The 16306-nt window shown below is 29.4% G+C and overlaps 1 protein-coding gene across 8 annotated transcripts in view; it reads left to right on the top strand.

Annotated features, from left to right (window-relative positions):
- Nucleotides 1–16306, top strand: part of LOC118196463 (cell adhesion molecule Dscam1-like) — a 1288074-nt gene that overhangs the window by 1255550 nt on the left and 16218 nt on the right. For all 8 annotated transcript variants that reach the window (XM_085816870.1, XM_085816863.1, XM_085816868.1 and 5 more), the window contains one exon: nt 12033–12111. In XM_085816870.1, coding sequence (XP_085672996.1) covers nt 12033–12111 — 79 coding nt within the window. The remainder of the gene's footprint in view (nt 1–12032; nt 12112–16306) is intronic.

Genomic DNA, 16306 nt, shown 5'->3' with positions numbered 1-16306 from the left:
ATATATGCCTTGTTCGTTTAATATATTTAGTTTTTGAATGATATTGGCTAAATAACTCACAAATGCCTTACCGTCAGCCTTTAACAAATTTTTCATTTCAGGTTTTTCACTTAAAAATAACTTTAGAGTATCAAATATTTCCATAAATCTTTCCAAGCAGTTCCCTTTCGACAACCATCTTTTTGTTCTTCACAAAATAACTTGAAGAGAAGTTCACATTTGGTACTATCTTTACTAGCATTGATACACTTTATAACTGAATTCAGTACTTCATTTAGAACAGGCGAAATGTTTCTAGATACCAGGTTTTCCCTTTTGAATAACACAATGCACAAGAAGCATTTCTGAATTCTCATCCAACAGTTTTATGCAAAACGTTTTTCTTCCCCATATGTTTTTTATTGTCATATTTTTTACCTCTAAGTAATTTTTAGCTTACTATAAATATTTTTGGAGGGATTGGTGTTTTCTAATGATTTACAGAATAGCATTTATTTGCTAAAATAACCTTTATCAATAAATCTTACCTAAGTTGTAAATACGGCCTCGGTGTCTCTCAAAGTTGATTCATCCAAATTATCTCCTTTAGTATGATTTTTCCAAGATTTAACGATTAGTGTTCAAGTTTGATAACTAGCGTGAAGAGTATGTATGATTAACAACTACATTTAAAGAACTTAATTTTAAAAAATTACTTTAAAGAAACTGAAGTTACTAATTTAACTTAATTAAAGAAGAAATTTTGAAAAAGAGTAACATTAAACTATCTATTTACTGCATTATGAGCAGTAAATAGAGAGTTTAATGTTGCCGTTTCTTCAGAAATTTTCTTCAAAGTTTGAAAATAATTCAGAGCATTAAGTTTCGCCCTCAAATTTGTCTCAAGATAATCTCATTTCTTTGATTCGTTTGTCACGCATTGTTAGCATAAAAGACAAAAAAGTAACCATTCATTGTGTATAGCAGGCAGAAAACAAAATTTTAAATATTCCTCTGAATCTGACGAACTTTTGTCTTGCTTGCACCACTCATTTCACTAAGGGCTGAAAGAAAGAAGTATAAGATCAATTAAAAAATTCGTCGCACCGCTAAAGCAGCTGCTATTGCCATTCAAGGGAAGTATAATAAAAGCACGTACTATTGCCATTCAAGGGAAGTATAATAAAAGCATGTACTATTGCCATTCAAGGAAAGTATAATAAAAGCAGCTACTATTGACATTCAAGAGAAGAATAATATACATGTTGCTGTTTCTACAGTAAAAAATAAACTGATTTCGTTGGCTGACATGTGCGAAACAGATCTAGAAAGCGTAATGTGTCAGTTAGTTACATGCCCTTTAAAAACATTCTAAATGTCCATGTCCACAGCGAAAATTCTTTATAAAATATTTAAAATGCACCGCACTTTAAACATTTTTACGCATACATTACTTACACTATTCTTTATTTTTGGGAATAAAAATGACATTTGAACGTCTTTTGTCCTCTTAAACCCTGGACGAGTCCATTTTCGAGTCCCGCCCTTTAACAATCGAATTTGGCCTGTGGGACGTGGACAACTGGTACTGAGCTTAGGCCGAGTGTTCTCTCTTGTTTTGACTAAAGAAAATGGTTGAATCCATTATTTCTTAATTTATGTACTTAAGTCACTGTGTTTATAGTAAACAATTTTATGTCTAATCTTGTAACAATTAATATTGCATGTAATTCGATTCCATGTTTTTATTGGAAGTGAAAATGTTCAGATTTTTCAAATATGTTGGTAATAATATGACTGGTTTCTATTAAAACGAAAAATATTTTTTAAATTGAAACTATCTCTTGTGTTCAATATTAGTTCTAATACCAAAATAAAATTAAAGAATATTTAATTTGATTTATATGTTTATTCTGTTTCTTTAAACTACCAAACTCATCTCAAGTTACCATTAAGGTTAGTCTGCTTATCGTCCCATTTGCCTTTAAACTTAAGCAGAAGATTAAAATAAAACTAATTTCTTAACATTTCGACCTGAGACCTGACGGTTACACAAACTCAAAAGTTTAACATAAACTGAAGTCTCTGAATTTCAGGAAGTCGTATGCTCAAATTGAATTGAATTGTAAATTCAAAATCAATAGCCCCTATAAAAACTAGGTTTGCGAAGCAATAACGGCTAACAGAAGCTTAAGCAGATAAGATAAATATAGCAATAGCAGCGACGCTAAACAGGGCTTATGCTGCCAATGATATGTCTTAAACTAAGCTGCCAAGGGTAAAATGACAACCTAAACTGCCATGCGCTCTGTTTAAAAACTCAGGAACTCTGAGCTTAGTTAAGCTTTTATATTTTAACCAAATCATCTTCTAGTGAAAGTTCATAAAGGGGAAAGTAAAGCCAAAACAATAATCGGTTTATTAACATAAGGACTTAAAGATTTACGTAAAAATGTTGTGGCTTTCTTTCGAAAATACACGAATTTCAAATTGTCTTAAATTCACATGTAGAACAAAGAAACATAATTGTTCATTTGATAGTGTTGAATAAAACAAGTAAAAAATGGAGAAAAGGCAGGATGAAAATCGAATTATGCAAAAATTTAGAAACTAACTTTTTCATAATTTATTCTGGCATTTAAAATTATCTAAGCGGTTCTGATGCATACTTAAGCCGTAAATTAACAAGCAGTAAAAGACAATATACTGCTCAGCCCTATCTTAAATTCACCTACAGGATTGGCTATAAATTTTGAATAAACTTCTGAGCTATATTGCTGAATTACCCAATTTTGCAGAATAATTAAATCGTCGTTTTTTCGCTCATAAGTATCGTAATAAAGGTTAAATATTCTTTAAGAAATCACTTTTCCTTTTTAAACATTTAAGATAAGTGACTAATTACCATCGATTTTCATTAAATGAAATATCGTTTGCAGCAAATGCAAATAATGATAAAAAAAGCTTAATTTTTCAGCTTCAAAAAGCAAAAAACTTGATGTGCCAGCTGAAAAATTATTTTTACCGTTTCTGGATCGATGGATAAGCGAAAACACAACGATGGATAAAGCTCCATCGTTGTGTTTTTTTTTTTTTTTTTTTTTTCGTTTAAATATAAGTAAAATGAAAATTGAAAATATTTTTCATTTTACAGTTACTCAAAAGTTTGGAAGTTAAGAAAGGACGTTGACGTTAAAATAGTAAGGTATTCTAAAAATCTCAGTTCATTTCTTTCGAGAATTCATTGATTATGTCACTAGATTCACATTGAAGAAAAAATGCATATGCACTGAAAATGAAAACAAAATTAAGTTTACTTTCTCTTAAACGCATTGCACGTGTTTCAAACCTTAGAAATTCCTTTTATCAAAATATCATTCCTAGCATAAATAATTTGTTTGCATTCGAGTGCTTGTACAGATGAACGTAAAAACACAATTTTCCATCGAAATATATTTTATTTTAAACTACAAGTATTTAAAATTTCTATAATTCTTAATATACATATACGTATCTGAATAAAATCGTACTTAAACTAATTGCTTATTATGAGCATGAAATATTTTCCCACCTATGAATTCTTCCTTCGGCGTCAAAATAAAAAAAAGAAAAGAATAATAATAATAAAAAATAATAAATAAAATAAGTTGCTTTATTCAAGATTTAATTTTTTCGCACATTTTCGGCATAAAAAATTTCAGGAATTTGTGGATTTAGCTATTTTTCATTTATAAATTAATCATGTGTGCATAATATTCAGAGATCTCTTTTATTTAGTGATAGGTTTTTGTAACGAAAAAAGCTCGTCATAAATATTGATCGATGGAACGTTTTATTTTAATTCAAAATGCAAATGCATGCAAAAAAAAAGCCCTTTTTGTCTTTTTTCTTTATTATTATTTACTTTTTTGTTTCTCTATATCTTTTTATTTTTGCCAAAAATATGATTAAAACTCTTGATGACATATTTTTTCTCGTGTTAAGATAAAATAAAAATCATAATAATCTAGCTTAAGTGATTACATTAGAACTTTTTAACTCTATGCGTAAACATGGTTTTAACCGTAAAAAAACTCAAATACTTGTAAACTAGCTTAAATGAGTTTTTTTGGTATTTTAAGTATCTATTTTAGCCTTATTGTAGGAATCGCTGATAGGAATTAAATCATAATCGCCTTATATTTGCAAAGATTCTCAAAAGTAAGATATAGCTAGAATGAACCTTTGAACCGACCATACCAGCAGTCAGCAGTCTGAACCTCTTGGCCACTTAAAGCTGCAATTCATATTTGCACATGACATTGTGTATTTATATGTATAAGGTATATATGTACATATGTTCACATGATGAATTAAAAGTTGGCAATGTATTTGTTAACGATGACAAGCCGATTCATGTGATTCAGTAAAGGAATCGTATCAAATTGATTGCTTTTTATTTTTGAAGTTATATTTTTAATGTGATTACAGATAATTTGGCACAAAAAACGCGCCTTTAATTTAATAAATGTTTAAATTTTCAGTGTGTGAAGAACAAACCATGCATGTGATGAAAGCAAAGTAGGAATGTATCGTACCTGAGATGGAAAACCTTTTCAGTTGTTTTGTCCATATTACATGGAACAATGGTTGCCAAAGCCTACTCCAAAGAGAGGTTGGGTTTCTATTTTTCCACCCCAGTTTTGCGGAGCCTCACCCCGGGGGATCCAGGGGTCACCCACCCCTCTCTTCCCTTCCACCAAACCCATGGAGGTATGACCAAACCCACCTCCATGACAAACCACACGAGAGGACGTTGGGCTCGCCTCATATTGAGAGTTACCGCACCTACACGATACATTTACAAACATCCATGTCTTCTCCAGAATTCGAGCCCTTGCTCTTCGGTACTGCAGTAGGCTCCCCTAACCACTTTATACTATCTGGACGACAACCTTTTCCGGTGTAAATTAGTTTTGGATTAACTTAAAATCTAAAAAATAATTAAAAATCTTGATTAAATGTTTGGATTTTGATTCGCAAAATTTAAAATTATTATTGTTTGAAGTGCTATTTAATTGCCTGCATCGTTATCGTTGTATAAAATTCATAAGGCATTTTAGAGCTGTTTATTATCAGCGTAACTAATTTAGGGTGGAAAGAGCAAACAACCTAATTAAAATTAAGGGCATATTCAATACTAAATTGAGAATTTTATCTTCTTATCTTATAAATATATACATATATATTTATTTACTCATTGCAAAAAAAAAAAATCTCAAAAATATTTAAAACTATTAAAGCAGCCCAAAATTCTGAGAAATTATTTTGAATATAATATAATAAATCTCAATTTTATTATTGCTTTTGTCTTTAAAAATCTCTCTGTGAAATAAGTTAGCTTCTAATTTCCTTTTATTTCTATGCAAGCTAAATTAGCTTTCTATTTACATTTATTAATATATATATATATATATATCATATAAGAGTTTTCGAATTTTGTGTTTTATTTTACATTTTTATTCAAAAATTCTTCATCGATCAATAACATTATTACTGTCGTGAAAGCACATATGAAAAATAAGTGATTATTATAAAAATGTATATCACTGAAATTCCGCGGTTGAATTTAACAGATTGCGATGCAGTACTAAATTAAAACTAATCATTAGTTTAATGTTAAGCATGTAATGTTAAACATTAAATCTTTCCTTTGGACTATGATGAGATATTCCAAGTCTCCAAAAGAAAACTCAGGTTTAATTAGCTGAATTTAATTAAATAAACTACCCTTACCCTAAATAACCAGTATTTTTTCCTAACACATTGGTCTCATAAAAATCACATAGTATGTTCAAACTTCGTTTACTTACTTTACAAACACATTTATAATTTAAATTATAAAAGCACTATGACCGACACAGGCAAAAGCAGAAAACATGCTATAGTCTTATGTTTACTATGAAAAAAGTAAACTTATTATTTCAGAGTAAAATGTGGGCGTGAGGTGGTTAAGAGAACTCAATGTTCAAAGTTTGCTTTCCTGTGTAACAAAAGAGATAACTTGGCATGTAGAAGGATAAATTGATCACATACTGAAAGAGTATTTTTAACATTATTAGTATCTGTTCCTACAAAAATTTCCAATAGGAATACCGTTAATTACACACATTTTTAATACCGGTTATAATACTGATTCTTACAATTTTGGTCGTAATTTACGACCTGTTAGGCTTCTTTGTCCATTTTCCTTTACTTTACTTCTATTGCATTTTCCAAATTCGTTTCTTAGTTTACTTTTTCAAATTTCTATAATTGTAAAGCCATAATAATTTTGTCCTTGTACTTTAGTATACTAGGTTTCTTATCGTTAGCAAAGATGTTGGAATTCTGCTTGAAAAGCTTTAATTTGAGATCCGATGCAAAATAAATTCTTGAAACCCAGTAATTATTCAGGCCTTTGCTTGCATTATAAAAAAATTGTTATTCTAATTTACTTGCATTTAAAGTTTTTTTTTTTTTTTTTTTTTTTTTTTTTTTTAAATATTAAAGAAATTCCTTGCAAGTTTAAAGAAAACCTATTTCGGAATATTCAACCATTGTGCATCATCACTTGCGATGGTCCTTCTTTCAACGGGAGTGCCCTAGGCTTCAATAGAAAAGAAAAAAAAAAAAAAAAAGGCGAAGCTTCATTTTAGCATTCCTCAAGTTTATTGGGAAAATACTCGAATGTTTGATGTCTTCTTTCTGCTTTTATTTGCTATCTTAAAGTAAGAGTACCCGTAAGAAGTAACTAAACAAGGGTTTATTAAAGGAAATCGATAAACGCTGAAGTCAGTATCTGAGGTAGAAACTAATCTTAACACAATTAAATTCAAGAAGTTAGTTAGAAATTCAAAATTAAAAAAGAGCTTGTTTGAGACAGGCAAAAGAATCTTTACCATCCGTTTTAGAAACTTATTATTTTTTTTATACGCAGTCACTTTTTAAATGTTTACTGCATTAAACATTTATTCGGTATAAAGCTAATGTTTATATACTGTAAGCTGGTATCGTGGAGCTAATTTTTGAAAGTTATAAGATATGATATTTTATTTAGCAGTTTCGAATATTACTGAAATTAATTTATTTAAAATCTTAGTCGTTTTCTGCACTTGGATAAAAGAATTTGAAATGTACCACAAAATCGCTTATAAATTAATCGAACTACAAGAATATCAAGAACATGTTTAACTAAGAATATGTAAGTTGCAACTACATGCTTAAACATAATATAGACATGAAAACAGCCTTAACGAGAAAATTCGTACATGCAAGCACATTTTTGTATGCGCTTCTTAATCTAGGACAACTCTTCTCAGCCATTTTTTGTTCCATGCAAACCTTTCACTGTTACTCGACCATGATTCCCCCCAATCTTTCCAAAACTGCAAAAACATATATAGATACATTAATTTAAATTTAGATTATTTTTAATGCGCTTTATAAGTTAAACAAGAAAAAGTATACAAAATATTGATAAACACCAAATTTTGAGGAAAAGTAGTTTTTTATAAACTAAGTACTTAACATGGAAATAAAAGGCTGACCTCATTCTTCCCTGAAACTATAAAAGTTATCTTACCTCGACGTTACCTTAGCTGAAATTATGAACGAAACAACTAAGGGAACTCCCCCCTAGTTAAGAAGCCCTGTTCTAGGGGTACGAGGAGTCTGGAGACCACAAATGCATTTCTTACTAGACGGAGAAAAATAAACGACACTCATAGATAGAAATTATAAGTAACTATTGTAGAAGAATATACAATTATATGTTTTACTACTAATATATTTTGATAGTTTGACAAATGAGCGTGAATAATACCATTTACGAAGGTGCGAGTATCCATATCTATTTCTATCATTAAAAAACGTAGAAGATAAAGCACAGAACAGTTTGCGGTATTCCTGTAGTGATTTCTCGTAAATTTTTGTCGTAAAGTTAATTTTTATTGTACTTCCAATCACTTTTTTTTTTTTTTTTTTTTTTTTTTTTTGTTATGGCGTTGCACTCAATGGTATTCGCCAATTAGAGGGACATCTCATGAAGGAGTTTTAAGGGAAAACAGACTCGCAGTCTCTCGTGTTAAGGAAAACAGTCTTTTAAGCGAAACAGTCTCGCGTCTACGTTACATATGAGAAAAACCACGAAACGCTCATGCTGCCATTCCTTTCGTCGGGATTTGTTCAGCGACATTACTGCTTGTCTTCTGATGGAGGCTGCTTGCAAAACATTGTCGTCAATATTTCCTCCTAATGCACCCAAGTTAAGGTAACGTTCAGTGGCAAGAAGTCTGGTTGTTTTTGTTTCCTTGTTTGTAAGAATATATTAAACTGAAGTTTATGAAGGTTTAAGTTGTGTGTCGGAAGATTGTTTTTAATACCATTTTGAGTGAATATTGAATAACACTTCACTTTGCTACTTGTTTGATCACTTTATAAGTTTTGAAATAAATTCGTCCCAATATTCTGTATTGTTACATAGAATTCGGAGAAATACAATGTTTCTTCATTGGAGTTCAATGGCACAAAAGTGCGGCATTTAAATATATTAAATAATTTTTTTAAGTTAGCGGGAAATAGTAGCAAAAAGAATAATTCAAGTTTTCAATTATTATCCTAAAGTCAACATCTGTCATGCATCTGAATATTAGGAACATTTTCCAAATCTGTCAACAAATATTGTAACTGTTTAACAACTATATCTTTCCACTGCAGTTTCTTGGAGAAAACACATATTGAGCCACTCCACGTAAATGGAAAATTCTTCCTGAATTCAGGATGCAAAAATAATAACTGATGTGCATGTTATGGATCTATATTTTGACGACAAAAGAAAGAGTTCTCAGTCTCTTTTGATAATTGTTTCCACTTGTTTATTCATTCTTATATTCTTCTTCCCGTTATCTGATGAAAAAACGGTATTGATTGGAAATATTTTGTCATACTGGAATCATGAAAGGTATTCGCCTTTTATTGCACACTTTTGTTTTGCTTTAAATGGTCAAAAATAAAATAAAAATTGAGTAATAATAAAAGATTTGAGAGCCGTTCGATACAGCTTGTCCTCCTTTTGGAAAACTTTATTCTAGTCTCATCTCATTTTTTCTATCATTAAAAATATTTTCGTGTTTTATTAATGATTCACTTATTGTTGCGTAGGACCTCATTTTAAGAACCATTTTCTTACTGTGCTACCTTTTGTTTTACATTTTATCCTAACTAGGCGTAGGAGTTATTTTGGCTATGATATGTTTCAGCTTAAATGAAAATCTCTTTCATACTCCTATCAATATAAAATCTAGTTAGAAACAGAGATAAGTGGCAGAACAAAAGAAAATGAATGTATAGTATATTTGTGTGTGTGTGTATATGCATGCGGATTTGTTTGTGTATATCTTTAAGTACAAGTGTTACTAAATGGGAGAGTAACAGTAATTATTTTTTGAAACATGATATTTTTAATACTAACTTTCTTAGGAATTATTTTTAATTTGACCGTTGATTGGAATATAGAGGATTGCAGACATTTATACAGTGAAGTCTAAATTTAAAAAAACTTTTTCTTTTAAATCAAGTTTTATCATAATGCTTGCTGTCTGTAGCGTAATTTACAGTAGTATGTAACAGCAACTGCTTGATCATTACCTTACTTAATAGTATGAAGTATAAAAAACGACGTTATTATGAACCTCATTTCTATCAATTACTTTTCAGCTCGATAAAAAAAGGAATAATGACCATTAATGAGAGTAAGAATATATTTTTAGAAGTCAATTTTATATGATTTTCGAAATTAAAATAATAAGTGTTATTGCATTTGGAGGAACAAAATCTGTATTCTTATTTTCATGAAAAGATAAAAACCTAAATTCAGAAATAATTCAAAAAGTCATTATTTTAAGTAAACTTTAGCATTCCATGTTGCAATTAATGTTATTAATTAGCTAGAATGTAACTCTGAATTCTATACCATGTAATGTAATTTTAGATTTACAAACTTTTGTACAATAATACCTGCACTATGCAACTAGAAATGCGCATTCTCTAATAAAATTTGTGCTACGATAGTAACCTAAAATTAAGCCTATTAGGTTATTAGCACTGTAAAATTGGTATTAGCACTGTAAAATTCTAATTTTATTTATTTGGATATTTAAATCAAATTTGCTAATTAAAAATATATTTTATAACCTCATCGTAAAAATAAAAAATGCTCGATGGTGAGAAAACGAAATATTAGATAATAAATGCTGGAATTTAAATTTAAAGAGCAACAATGTCACTTCAAAATTTAAGTTACTAACTTACTAAACGAACTTTGTCAATATAATAGTATTTTTGTATCAACTGTGTTAAAATTATGTATCTTAACATTTTAGGAAAGTTAATTAAAATTCATTAAAATTACACTAGTCGATATTTTTTTTGTGTGTGTTTTAGAACTATTAAGGCTATGTTTTTATGTAATATTTGCATGAAATGGTTTTCATTACGCTCTAGAGTTTTCACCTGTCACCAACAGAGTTTGAGTGACATCACTAATTTTAAAGTTTTTCGTATGAGTATTCCGTCATATCAAAATTTAAACTATATGTGAATGTTTACAGAAATTTAATCACTGGAAATATCTTATTTAAATACTTTAACAACTTTCATTATTCCTTTTAAGTTTCGAGTTAATGGATCTCATATCAGTGTTATGCTGCAAAGTGACAGCATGTAAAAAAGGTAATTATAATAAAACATCCCATTTTGCTGAGAAATATGTCCGCAAAATTATGGTTTTTTTCATTATTGTTTGATAAATTATCGTATTATATTACTTATTGTAAAGAAAAATGCATAAGGCTTAAAAAGAGCGTAATTTCCATCAATTTCTTGTGCTAAATTTATGATGAGTCAAAGCTTAGATTTAGAAATTGTGCTAATGCGAAAATAATACTCGTAGATCAAAATTTGAAGTCCTTCTACGATACATCAATTAATAAAAATGTATGTAGAATATTTATGTTAATCACTATACCGTCCTTCAAAACACAGATATTTGCTTCTTTTTCTTTCCTCCAAAGATTTGTTTTTTTCACATGAAACTGAACTCAGAAATATTTCTTCCTTCTTTTCACCAGCTGTCAGTTGCTCCTGTTATTCTGCATTATAAATTTTATAAAACTCATGGCAGCGGAATTTACGAATCACCATGTGCAAAAATAATTAAAATTTAAGTAAAAAGTATTTTTCCGCGTGGTAAAATAAAACATTTACTTACTAAAAAGTACTTTTATTTAGTTTTACTACCATGAGTAATAAAAGCCCGATAATTTAATAAACGTTTATCATACTTCCAGTGAAACAATCCAGTAAACAGTACTTCCAGTCCACTTTTTTATTATTTATTTTGTCTAATTTTTTTTTTCTTTCGTTTCTTATGGTGTGTGTGTGGGTGTGTTCTTGAACATATTGCTACTTTCGTATCCAGGGAAGATAATTTTTTAGAATCAAAAAATAAATAGTTTTTTTCCAACTGCTTTTCTAATCTAATTTCTAATGAATCATTACTTATACCAAAAAGTTATTTTAAAATAATTTCTACCTTTTCTTTCCTGGGATAACTAAGTTAAAATATTACCCCTGTGTATCAAAATTAGTCAACTGTTTTTACATAAATAAAATCACTATATGATATTTTGTAATAGATATTTAAAATTTTCAATTTTACTATAAGTTTTTTATTTAATGCTTGTGTTTAAATAAGCTTCAAGCTTGGTTTTTTACACTGTTTCTTTAAAAAATATATTGCTTGTCAAACTAAAAGCTCTAGTGATGAATAACGAGAGCAATATTTGAATGAAACATTATGTAAAATTGACACATTGTTCTTATTAACTTTTCAGCCGAGCTCTGCATATGTTTAAAGAATACTCTCTTTCACAATCAACATTTGCATATTTAGTCAAATGATAAATTTTGTAATATAAATTAAATATACATAATCAAAAATATTTAACGTTTAATGCTCCTTTTCTTTCAAATAGGCATCATCAGACGGTCTCTTTGCAACCATAAAACGTTGTCCAACCAGACCAATATATATGTCAGCATCATATAAACAAGGTACGTTTATAATTTAACTGATTAATTCTATTAATATAACTCTGCATTCCTACAAATATATGCAAACTTTAAGCACGATTCACTGAGCAAATGTATATGAATTTTATTAGTTGGTGTAATTATTTGTCTGATATTTAAGTATAATTTATGAAGTGATGCTAATGCATAAATCTGAAATTCTGTAGAGAATATTGATTCTATAGAATGTTGGTGAAGTTTTGGGGAAGTTTTAAATATTTGCATTGCATTCTGATTTAATTTGCTTAAACTGAGAATTTTATACTTTATTTGTGAGTATTTAAACCTTCCTTAATAACTTATACCTGGACATTAGCAAAGTGTAACATAATGTTTATCATTTACTAGGCATTAATCAACAAAAGAAATCTGTTAAACGATGCAATAAAGAATGCAACTGGAACATTTTATCCAAATACTGCCTTCAGCATACTACACATTACAATCCTTTACGTATTTAAGGAATTCAAGCTTGAATGGCATTTTGAATCGCATAATGTATGTTAAAAAAACATTCCGAACATTGAACATTTCGATATTTCGCATAAGCTCAATAACTTCTATCACAGCTCCCATAAATTGCTGAACTATAACTACCAGAATTAGATTTGTTTATCCATTGGATGTCTTCCGTGTTAATTACTCTTCTGTGTACACATAACTGAGATTTGCTGTTTTTAACTGAAATTTGCTTTTCCTTTGTTTCTAGCACACATAAGCTCAATAACTTCTATCACAGCTCCCATAAATTGCTGAACTATAACTACCAGAATTAGATTTGTTTATCCATTGGATGTCTTCCATGTTAATTACTCTTCTGTATACACAGAACTGAGATTTTCTGTTTTTAACTGAAATTTGCTTTTGCTCTGTTTCTAGCACACATTGTATCGTGCTCAGGTGACAGATATAGCCTTAATAACCATGACTGTCAAAAATTTCGCGAGAACCGCTAGTCCCTTTGACGAACAAATCTTGACATTGTATTCAGTCATCCCCTTCTATTACAAAAGAAGATTAAGATCTTGTTGGAAATGTTGTAAGGTCTCAAAAAGAAGATGTTGACATAGCTTAAAGAATCTCAAGTATGTTACTTGGTGCAATTTGCTTATTTCGCATTCAATAATTTACAGAATGCCTAAGAAATATGCTCAGATTTTAACCGTTTGAGTGCTGAAGAATTTTCTTGCATATATGCTAAAATAGTTATTAAATGCATAGTTATTATTATTATTATTATTAGCGTAGCTTCCAAGCTTAGCTGGTTGGCTCACCAGTGATTTAACGGAAAAGCTATACGTACACAAAGGACGGCTTCTTTCTAGAAAAGTAAAGCCATATGCAAAGCACTGTAGTTAATATTAGTTTAAACAAAGGAAAAACTATCAAGCATTCAGCTTCTTATTTGGTCATAGTGAACACTGACCTTCGTAAAATATCGAATATGTTTCATGTATCATTCGCAAATTTCCAGAATATCAGATTCAGTAACTGAATTTACACTACCTTTTTTCCCATAGGATATATTTTTCTTTGGGAGGAGAAAATTCTCACGAAATGCTAGTTGATTGCCAAATCTCTGTAGCAAACTAACACCGTGTGTAACCGTACACTTAATTGTCATGCAGTTGTATTAAATGCAGCAGTTAAATTTTATAGGAATATGACTTTAGCTTGTTGTATATGACGACGTACACAGTTGAAGAATGGACCTAAGGAAGACCTAAATGTTGACTACAGTATAAAACGAACTTTTAGGAATTACAAGTCATTTGAACTGCCGAAAGTTTGTTGTGTCTATTAGCGAAAATATGTACAGAATAAAAATACGTATAAATAACATTTATGAGCGATTGAATTAAATGAAAGCATTTTCATATATTTTCACGCAATACATATTTCACAGTTACCTCGTAAATCCACGGATTTTATTATATTAGGCTATTTTCACTGAACTGCATACACTGGAGTAACATATTTTGATCTGCTTCCTTGATGAGTAAACTTTAGATCTGCAGTTGCAAATGTTACATGATAGTTTAATGTTTCAGACTATACACAAAATAGACCTCATATAATTCGAAAAGGAAATGACAGTTTTAGACATTCTGATAATTCCTAGCGTTAATTTGTAAATTAACGCTTGTTTTAATAGCTAGTAATATCGGAACTCTGTTTTCAACGATCTTCATTTTCTTCATTACGTTCCTGTCTCATTTGCCATTACAGGAATAAACTAAATTTCAAAACAAAAAATTTGAATGGTAGTTTTCATAAATCTTGGCTCATAGCTGTCTTTCATAGATAAGTAGTAGCATACATGATGCTACTTCGACAATTAAATTAATATATAAGCAAAATGCTATTTCTCTTAATTTTTTTTAATTCAATTTATTTCATTTTTAAATAGAAAATATTTTTTTTTTCAAAATGACATATAGAAACTATTAACGTTAATAATACTGGAAGAGGTAGAAGTATAAAATTGTTTTACAGTAATTAACCTTTTTAATATTTATCTATCTAAGGGTAAGGAGTTTCTATTAAATTGCAGTTCAGACCTTAATTTTATTTTCGAATTTCACTTTAGTTTTGCAGGGTAGTACTTTAGTTTTCACTTTAGTTCTGCAGGATTTCTATGTTTTTACTTATTTTAAATTTATTATCAATTTCTATTTCAAGTAATGCTTTTATATTAAATCAGTAAATGAGTAAATGATTTTTAAAAAACTGTTTCTTATTTGTTTTAGAGGTATAGTTTTCTTTGAAAATATGCCTTTTTCCACTAAATTTCAGTTATGTAATAACTTCTGATAAATTTGACAGTGCAGCTGTCTGACAATAACTGATTTGATTTGAAACTGCTTTACATTGGTCTGATTTGAAATAACATATGAAACTAAACAAAAATTGCCAGATTTTTTTATGTAATATCCTATAACTGTGTCAACATGACTTCATTGCCTCCACAGTAGTCGGTATATTTTTTGAGATGATATAGGTTATCAGCAAAAATTAAATGGACATATGACCTGTAAAGTACATATTTCTATATGTAAATTTGGCGTACTGTTAAAATTTGTTGAGCTGTATATCAACTGTGACAGATCTAATCTTCCATTATAAAATGCCGTATTGTTTTTAAATGTTTTGATAACATGTTATTAATCTAAAACGCTGAATTTAAGTCGCTGAAGTTAACGCTGAATCTATCAAATTAGTACACCATTAATAAGCAAGGAATTATAACTATTTGAAATTAAATCAGTTTTTGTATATAATGCTATATTTAATTTCAGGTCCACGGTAAAAGTTTTTATGTTTTTGACAAAAATAAGGAAGAAGCCTACTGACTGCTTATGAAGAAAAATAATACGAATTTTAGTTTCCTCTTCTTTTCTGCACTAGCTTGTGACAGGAATAAAAAGCCTGATATGGTCAACAATATGACCTAGGCAGTTAGCAAATTCGTAATACGTGAAACAATTCAAGTAACGCTTTCGGTTCTTCATAAACTAGCAAGAATAAAGGGCCCGTACACATGACCGTTAAGATAAAATACCCATTAACTTCCTAGAATGCGTATTTTCCAGAAGATAACATCCAATTAGAGCTAGTGTTAGTTTATGGAAGCTGCCTTTGCGACTGGTACTGCCATCTATTGAGTACCAAATGAAACAATGAAGAACTTCGAAAATTCTGCGTGTTAGAAATTACTTCTTTTTAAATTATACCTGAATGTCCACACATCAGAGGTAAATTAATTATTGACTTTACTTTTTTATATAAGATGTAATTTCGAATAAATTGAGCTTCAGATGGAATTTCCGGGTTATGTATTTACAGACAAGATTTATATATCTGGTTAAATAATTAATATTATGTAAATGGAGAGCGAAATGCCGGGAAAGGATGCGTATAATATCATGAAAAGTGATGGTGATAAATAACATTTAAAATAAGTTTTAAACCAAAAATTTTAATTTCTCGTCCTAAAACTATTATTTCTTTTCAATTTCTGTCTTACCGCATGTTAGAACTTTATGTTATGTTCCAAGTTTATAAAAAAGAAGAAAAACGTCGGGAGTAGCCTATACCTTTAAAGCTGTGATGGACTAACTTCTTTGGGAATAGGAAAAGACAAAAGAAAATAAATTAGGGAGCCAATATAATTTAC

This window comes from Stegodyphus dumicola, chromosome 5 (genome assembly GCF_044657685.1).
Source record: "Stegodyphus dumicola isolate Sdum_Otavi_A_Nest chromosome 5, ASM4465768v1".
NCBI classification, from domain to species: Eukaryota; Metazoa; Arthropoda; class Arachnida; order Araneae; family Eresidae; genus Stegodyphus; species Stegodyphus dumicola.
Note: the sequence above shows the minus strand (reverse complement) of the source record. Positions and strands in the feature narration are given on the sequence as shown.